We start from the raw sequence: 8,155 nt of genomic DNA, 5'->3' as shown, positions 1-8,155 counted from the left end.
TAGCAAAAATTTCAGCTGATATGCTAGCTATGTTGGCGAATTTTGTCTTTTTTTTTTCTTACGCTGTTTTGCAGTTTAGCTAATATTTCAGCGACATATTAGCTGTTTTAGTTAATTTCGTTTTTAGACTGTTTTGGAATTTAGCTAATATTTCAGCTACATGCTCGTTGTTTTTTTTCTAATTTAGGATTTTTCAGTTTTTTAGGCTAATTTGGAGTTTAGCTAAATGTCTGCTGATATGCTAGCTATTTGGGCGAATTTTGGCTTTTTTTGTTGTTGTTTTTTGACTGTTATGGAATTTAGCTAATATTTCAGCTACATGCTAGATATTTTGACTAATTTCGATTTTTTTTTTTTAATTTTGCGGCTAATTTAGCTAATATATTAGCTGGCTATCAGCGTCAGCGTTTTTAGCTATCAATTTCAGCATCTTCAGCTATCAGCACTAGCATCTTCAGCAGTCAAATTCAGCTTACAGCGTTCATGCTAGCATTATTGCAGGTAATGCTATAGATCTAGTTTTTAGTTAGTTTAAAGCTAATGATGGTTGAGATGTTTGTTTTACATCCACTTTATGCATGACCTGATTAGTTGACTAATCGGACAAAATAATCAGTGATTAGTCGACTACTAAAATAATAATTTATGGCAGCACTACCTGGCAGGTGCGCAGCAAAGTCTGGACCACACGACTGCGCTCAGGAACGCCCAGACTGACCATGCTCAGCAGGGAGTAGGCCAAGTCGATGTGGAGCATGTGCGGTGCAGACCGCATGGCTTGCTGGAGCAGTCTGTCAAACGCTGGATGCTGGAACATCAGCCGCAGCTCGTACCGCCGCTGCTCCTCCGACATCTTTTTGGCACACGACCACATGTGAGTCAGGCAGTTGCTGACCTGCCGGATCGTGGGGGCGTACTGACAGGTGAGGTCCAACACGTCTGACGGGGAGCTGCAGCGCTGCAGGAGCCCGTGGAAATGAGCCCCCCTGTGCCTCTGATTCGAGGATGGAGAGGACGCCTCCTCAGATGAGAAACTTTGGATTTTCTCCAACTCCCTGCTCTGGCCACCATCACGACAGTAGAACCTGACAGTTCTACCAATGTCCAAGGAGGCCCAAGAGCTTTTAGTCTGCCGCTTATAAAATGATGCATCTTTACAGAACGCAGTTGCCAGGAAACCCCTCTGTTGCCATAACAACGTGGAGCGACAAAAGCGCAGGGTCAACCTCATGACCTCCCCTGACATGAGGGCAGACATACTGCTCCACAGAAATACAAGTTTTCCTTAAAGATGACACAGCAACATTTCACCATTAGTTATTTGAAATTATCAGTAACTCTAACTTGGCTCTGTTTACGCAAGTGCCTCAGAAAAAATATTCAGCCGCCAACAATAAGTTAACTCAAGACACTCATGACATGGCACTAGCAAGGTCAACTAACGGTTTATAAAAAAAAAATATGGCAACATTTTTTTTACATTTCTTATAAAATGTAAGCTTAAAGTAAAAATAAAATTCTTTACCACGTAAAATAACGCAGAAAAATGAACTAGTATCTGAAAAAGTCGGAAGTTAGCTTATTCCTGTGCGTGCTTCTGTTTTGTTGTGTCCGTCGCCATAAAATGTCCCCCGACACAATAGACTTCCTGTCCCACAAAAAAAAAGAAAAAAAACCCCACTATATTTCAAATTTTAAAATTTAAACAATTTAATGAATATTTTCTATATAATATGAAATCAATGTAAAATTTTCCATTTTGAAAAACGCTTTTCTATATTTTAAATTTGTTGTTTACAAGGACACAATAAAGTGTAACACTGCAGGTTTCCTAGCAACCGACGCTCAAATGGCGAAATTTGTAGTGGCTGGTAAATTAAAAATAAAGAAAGCTTCAAATAAATGATTATTCTCAAACGTGTTAACAGTTGTCACTTTTCCAGGTAAAGCAGATTGCCCCAAATATGCAGAGGCGGAACGTTTGGCAGACATCCTGCAAGGATCTTTGCCGAACTTTAGGGCCAACAAGATCTGCGTTCGGCCCGACGAATGGAAGGTTGCAATAATTCAAATAATTAATTGTATTATTATTATTATTATTGTTATTGCTATTTCTTTTATTGTTATCATTATTATTGTTAGTATTATTATTATTATAACAGGGCTGGCTGGATGCCACCTGCAGGAAAAACGGATGGAAACATGAAGATTCTCCTCTAATTTGGAGAGAGCTGGTGGAACAGGGAGGCAAAGGTTTGCTTCTGGGGGGCTATTTGGACTTCCTGAACCATTGTAAGGTAGGCAGTTTAATTAAGTTTTCTTTCTTTAGATCTAAATTTCACTTTTGAACTCAAACAAACAGCTGTATTTAGGATTACTACGGCATCTCATCGGATGTGGACGCAGAGCTGATGCTCAGTATAGCAGCAGAAAACCTCGAGGCGCAGATCAAACTTCTCCAAGAGGAACAAGATCGTCTCCGTCTCATTAAGCCTGTTCACGTGTGGATAACTGGGTACGTTTAGAAACTTAATACTGGTTTTGAACGTTTGAACTGACAGATTGGATGTGTTTCCAGGGCTGCCAGCCACACGTCCAGGATCTTGATTCCCAATTTGCTTTCTGCTGAGATTTTCCCCGAAGCTTCTGCCATCAGCCTCCACCTCCTGGATGTGGAGGAGAACCAGGAGGAGCTACAGTGGTTGAGAGAGGAGACTCATGCCCTGGCTCTGAGCACGCTCCATCAGGTATGCATAGTTTTCATCTTTTTTACTCTGCTAAAAATTACGTGAAACCTGATGCATTTTCCAGGTGACAGTTCACACGGATCTGCAGGAGGCTTTCAGAGAAGCCGACGTCATCCTCCTCCTGGATGACAATGGAGAAGAAGAGAAGCAGAGAGTGATGAGGCGTTACAGAGAGTTCGGTCGACTCATCGACGCCGGAGCCAGCAAGGGTGTGAAGGTGATCGTTTCCGGCGACTCCTATCCCAATTTGAGATGCCTGCTTCTTGTGGAGAGTGCAACCTCCATCGACAGCCACCAGTTCGTAGCCATGGCTACGCAGCTGGAGAACGAAGCCAGGGCTGTGATTGCAGAGAAAATAAACGTCAGGCCAACAGGTGCTTTTAGATAATTCATTTCCACTTCAGATTTGTCAGAAAAGCATTGATTGACTGGACTCTCTTAGATGTCACAGAGGTCATCATATGGGGAAACATCAGTGGCGTCTCCTACATCGACCTGCAGAGGGCGAAGGTCTTTAACTTCCAAGGACCAATCAAGGGGCCGGCCTTTTTTTCCCAATCGCTCTCCAGGATTTGGCCTGACAGGTTGGCCTCCACCACAACTGCACAGCATCCAGCTTCTTGTTTATTGGTCGCCTCTTTAAATTGCCTAATTGCATAACTTTATGCAGTAAAAGCTCAAGTTCATCAAGAGGAAAAAAAGTTAAATAAATCACTGATGCTAATGTGCAAAAGTTCTTAACAATAAGTCTAAAGTTGCAAAAGAGCCTTTATTCTGTAATGCTGCAAAATTGTATAAACTGTCGAAAAATTACAAAATGCAGAAAAACCACAGGTTGTGGAAAAAGTTCCTGAAGCTCAAAAACCTTGGTAAAAGCAAACGTAACCAAAACTGATAAGATTTTATGAAAATAATTGCCAATCTCAAAATTAGCTTAGAAAACCTCAGTAAATGGCAAAACAGCTCAAAAAACTTTGGTAGATACCAAATTAGCCAAAAAATGTAACTTGGTGCTAAATTATTAGCTACACTCCAAAATACTCTAAAAGAAACCTCAGTAGATACCAAATACGTCGAAAAAGCTAGCATGCTGCCAATATATTAGCTATTCTCAAAATTAGCCTAAAAATTTCAGAAGATGCCACATTTGCCAAAAATGCTAGCATGTTACTAAAATATTAGCTAAGCTCCAAGGTAGCCTTATGAACCCATTAAATATCAAATTGTAAAAAAAAAAACTAATGGCAAAATATTTGCTTTACTCGAAGTTAGCCTGAAAAACATCAGTAGGTGCGAAATTAAACACACCATGTTCATAAAATATCTGCTAAACTCCAACTTACCCTTAAAAACCTCAGTTAAAGCTTAAATGGCCAAAAATAATCTAGCATGTAGCTAAAATGTTAGCTTAAATCAATATAAGCCTGAAAAACATCAGTGGGTGCTAAATTAGACACAAAAGCTAACATGTTCATACTCCAAAATAGACTGAAAACCCTCAGTTAAAGCTAAAGTAGCAAAAAGAAAGCTAGCATGTTCATAAAATACTAGCTAAACTCCAACTTACCCTTAAAAACCTCAGTTAAATCTTAAATAGCCAAAAATAATCTAGCATGTAGCTAAAATATTATCTTAACTCAATATTAGCCTGAAAAACATCAGTGGATGCTAAAATAGCCACAAAAAACTAGCATGTAGCTAAAATATTAGCATAACTCAAAATTAGCTTGAAAAACATCAGTAGATGCTAAATCAGCTACAAAAGCTAAACCCTGAAAAACCTCATTTAAAACTATAATAGCCACAAATAGCTAGCACGTTGCTAAAACATTAACTTAACTAAAAATTAGCCTGAAAACCCCTCAGTTAAAGCTAAAATAGCCACAAAAAAGCTAGCATTTACCTAAATATTAGCTTTATTTAAAATCAGCCTAAAAAACATTAGTAGATGATACGCCAAACAGCTAGTATAATTATAAAATATTTGCTAAACTCCAAAATACCCTGAAAAAACCTCAGTTAAAGCTGAAATACCCCCCCAAAAGCTAGCATGTGGCTAAAATATTAGCTTTACTTTGCCTCAAAATCCTCAGTAAATGCTAACTTAGCGCCACATGCTGTCAGAGTGAAAAACATTGCCTGAGGCTTGATTCACAGCAATATTTTAAACACAAATACCCATAAGGCATCACAGTAACAACACATAGTTCATCAAATAAAGAACATTTACATCAGACAACTGGGCAGGGCAGTTTTATCAGTACATAAAGAATACATAATAATAGGTCTCCTCTGTTCCAGGAAGTGGTTGGAAACAGACTTTCAGGATCTGGTACGTCGTCGGCGTGAAGGCGTGACTTCAAAGACGGGTCGGGCAGCCTCCTTCTCCGCCGCCAACGGGATCCTCCGAGTCCTGAAGGCTTGGTTCGGAGGCTGCGGTCCAGGCGAGACCCTGTCTGCTGGTGTGCGGACCTCAGGTCAGGAACCCCAAAAACAGGAGGTTTGGGGAGCTGAGATGTGACCGCGCGTCTGCTTACAGGACACTTCAACCTCAGAGACGACGTCGTCTTCTCTGTTCCGGTCACGTTTGGCGAAGGGAAATGGTCCGTCGTGTCGGATGTGACCGTGGGAGACGAGCTGAGGAAGAGGCTGGAGCTGTGCGAGGACGAGCTGTACCGGGTACAAACACATTTTAGCTGTATCCCTTTCAGGGTCACGGGGTCAACTCACTGTTGGTTGAAGGCGGGGTTTAACCTGAACAGGTTGCCGGTAATTAGTGATAATTACTATAAAGTATGTTTTTGACTTGTGTGAGGAGAAAACCCACTCACGCACGCAGTAAAATCAAATACAAAGAAAGTTAGTTTTAATGTGAAGTGATCGATTTATTACAAATAGAGGAAATAAACAATCGAATAGCTGAAGGTTCTCAAATACTATAAAATGTATTAGTAAAATAATGAGATTGTTAATAGCATAAAGTGTTATCTCAAAAGGAGAAGCTCCAACAATTTGAGTTTGTCCACTAGGTGGCGATCACGCTATAACATTACACTTTATTCCTGAAGAAGAAGAAAGAATGAACAAAAAACTGCTTTAGACCACAAATGGTTATTTTAAAACATAATTCCTTCAAAGACTTTGTTCCCTGTGAGTTTATAAAGATGTTCATTTAGTCACCAATTTATGTTTAGGTCAACTGATCGTTAGCATTAGCCGTCCTATGGGAAATCCCATTATGCGTTAGCATCAAGCTAGCGTACTTTAGTACTACGGGCTAAATCGCTCATGTTCAGTTGTTCAGTTTAAATAAAAACTTCAGTTGCAACTCAAGAGGTGAATTTCTAACGATTTACAAAGTTATGTCCTCAAAAAAACACATTTTTCTTCAATTTGGGCATAAATATAATAAAAAAAACACTGGGAATGCTTTGAAAATATTTGACTGTAGTGGGACTTTAACACTAATTCTTACATTTTCTTTTCTTCTTCAGGAGAAACAACTTGAACTGGAAAACGGAGAATAAAGACGGAGAGATTTCTTTCAGTTTGCTCTTTTATTCTTTCACATTTAAAGATGCAGATTTCCAGTTTTTTGACAGCAGATCTTTTGCCCTTTTTTCTTTGTTTTTAAAACTTCTTCATAACAGAATCCTAAAAGTTCAAACTGAGCACTTTATGGAAAAAGAAGACGTTAGAAAATATATTCCTTCTTTTTTTTTTTAAACTCCACAGCTTCTTGAGTCTTATTTTATATTTCAAGAATCTGTCTTTTAGCATAAAACACACTAGAACATACACAAACTAGTCTGTTAATATTGTTTTTGAATGGGAGTTGCCATTTACATCAACGTTTTCCCCCCAAATAGAATTTTTTCTTTTATTTTTTTGTCCTTACAAATTGTGCAGAGCCGCTTCGTCGGCAGAGAACGAGAACTGGAACAGAGTGTCATTTTTACATGCAAAAAATACACTTTCCTGGGTCTTTGGGGGCATTTCTACACTATACACAACGGGGGGGGGGACAAAAGGAAGAGTTAGTACAAATACAGCGCACTACAACAGGTCGGAGAACGGATCCGAGGATTTGACTTTTGTACAATGCGCCCCTGGAAGGGGTTTGGGTAAAAAGGAGGCGTCTTCGTTTCCCGAATATTCGGTGCTTTCGGCTTCGGAGGCATGCCTGACGCATGCACGGACGACCGGGGGGCAAACACACCCAAACCACAGACTGTTTTAATCTGGCCCTTCTTTAACCTTTAACCCAGTTTCACCGTCTGGCCTTTAAATTAAATAATTGTGGAATAAATTAGTATTTGGATATAATTTGATCTCTTCATAAACATCTGAGGAACAGAAGTGTCATCAGGTACTGACTCCTGTACAGGGTTTGCAGATTCATGTACAAATAAAAACAAAGATGGAGGGGGAGGAGGGGGGAGGACAGCTATGAAGGTGAGTCTGCAGCCCCGCCCCCCACCTGTCCGTCAGAGGTGTCGTCCGGCCCCTCGTTGGCCTGATCCAGTTCGCTTTGGTCCAAAAGCTCAAAGTCCTCGTCCTCGGTGGGGACTAGCGTGTCGTCGGGCTGGCTGCTTTGCCCCTCCCCCTCCTCCCGGTTCTGGTCGGGACCGGGGACCGCGGGGGGCGTTTGGGTCGGCAGGAACTCACTCAGAGAGGGCTCCTCGCTGGAGCGCAGCAGGGCCGACAGAGTGTTCTGGACGACGGTGGAGATGGCCGTGCTCACGATCTCCTCGCTCAGCGCCTCCAGGGACTGCTGTGTGCTCAGGGTGACCGGGGGGCCCGTCTGCTCCGCCCCCTCAGGAGGCGGGTCTGACGCCGGCCCGCCCTCCGCTCCGGACGCTCGTCCGTGTCCGTTAAAATGCGTGTTGACAAAGTGCAGGGGCGACGCCAGGTGTTGGATGAGGAGGCTCGCGGGGCTCAGTGGCTCCTCTGGCTGGGCGCCGGCGTTCCCCGTCTCCCCCTGACCCGCCCCCCGCAGGTTGAAGTGCAGCAGGCTGTGCTCCAGAGACGGGAACTCCTCCACTGACGGGAACTCAGGGAGATCCCGCAGGTACACCTCCTCTGGGTCGCCGTGGAAACTCGGCTGCTCCAAGTCTGCAACACAAAAAGTGACCGACAGGTGAGGCAAGACAGGTGAGACCGTAGAGGTGACACTCGACAGGTGAGAGTGGACAGGTGAGACTAGACAGGAGAGACTCGACAGGTGAGAATCGACAGGTGACAGTGGACAGGTCAGAGTGTACAGGTGACAGTGGACAGGTGAGACTAGACAGGAGAGAGTGGACAGGTGAGACTCGACAGGAGAGAGTGGACAGGTGAGACTCGACAGGTGACAGTGGACAGGTCAGAGTGGACAGGTCAGGGTGGACAGGTGAGAGTGGACAGGT

At 42.5% G+C, this 8,155-nt stretch overlaps 3 protein-coding genes across 5 annotated transcripts in view; 1 reads left to right on the top strand and 2 right to left on the bottom strand.

Moving 5' to 3' along the window:
- Positions 1–1,663, bottom strand: part of fastkd2 (FAST kinase domains 2) — a 10,310-nt gene extending 8,647 nt beyond the window's left edge. The window contains exon 1 of the mRNA XM_024294305.2: positions 659–1,663. Within this exon, the coding sequence (XP_024150073.1) occupies positions 659–1,258 (600 nt within the window). The 5' untranslated portion in view covers positions 1,259–1,663. The remainder of the gene's footprint in view (positions 1–658) is intronic.
- A 52-nt stretch (positions 1,664–1,715) lies between these two features.
- On the top strand, positions 1,716–6,294 carry mdh1b (malate dehydrogenase 1B, NAD (soluble)). 3 transcript variants are annotated; one of them, XM_024294308.2, is made up of 10 exons: positions 1,716–1,871; positions 1,944–2,056; positions 2,163–2,297; positions 2,373–2,515; positions 2,579–2,747; positions 2,812–3,121; positions 3,199–3,331; positions 5,049–5,224; positions 5,287–5,426; positions 6,242–6,294. In XM_024294308.2, exons 1-10 carry the CDS (start codon positions 1,850–1,852, stop codon positions 6,272–6,274), a joined length of 1,374 nt encoding a protein of 457 aa, XP_024150076.1. In that variant the 5' UTR covers positions 1,716–1,849; the 3' UTR covers positions 6,275–6,294. The 3 variants fall into 3 exon arrangements, with proteins under 3 accessions (XP_024150076.1, XP_024150077.1, XP_024150075.1); XM_024294309.2 differs by having other exon boundaries at positions 1,721–1,871; positions 2,186–2,297; positions 3,190–3,331; XM_024294307.2 differs by having other exon boundaries at positions 1,728–1,871; positions 3,190–3,331.
- retreg2 (reticulophagy regulator family member 2) overlaps positions 6,290–8,155 on the bottom strand; it is a 10,664-nt gene continuing 8,798 nt past the window's right edge. Inside the window, exon 9 of the mRNA XM_024294306.2 lies at positions 6,290–7,862. Within this exon, the coding sequence (XP_024150074.1) occupies positions 7,195–7,862 (668 nt within the window). The 3' untranslated portion in view covers positions 6,290–7,194. The remainder of the gene's footprint in view (positions 7,863–8,155) is intronic.

The sequence above is a fragment of the Oryzias melastigma genome, linkage group LG2, assembly GCF_002922805.2.
Source record: "Oryzias melastigma strain HK-1 linkage group LG2, ASM292280v2, whole genome shotgun sequence".
NCBI lineage: Eukaryota > Metazoa > Chordata > Actinopteri > Beloniformes > Adrianichthyidae > Oryzias > Oryzias melastigma.
The sequence above is the reverse complement of the archived record's forward strand: the minus strand, read 5'-3'. Positions and strand labels throughout refer to the sequence as shown.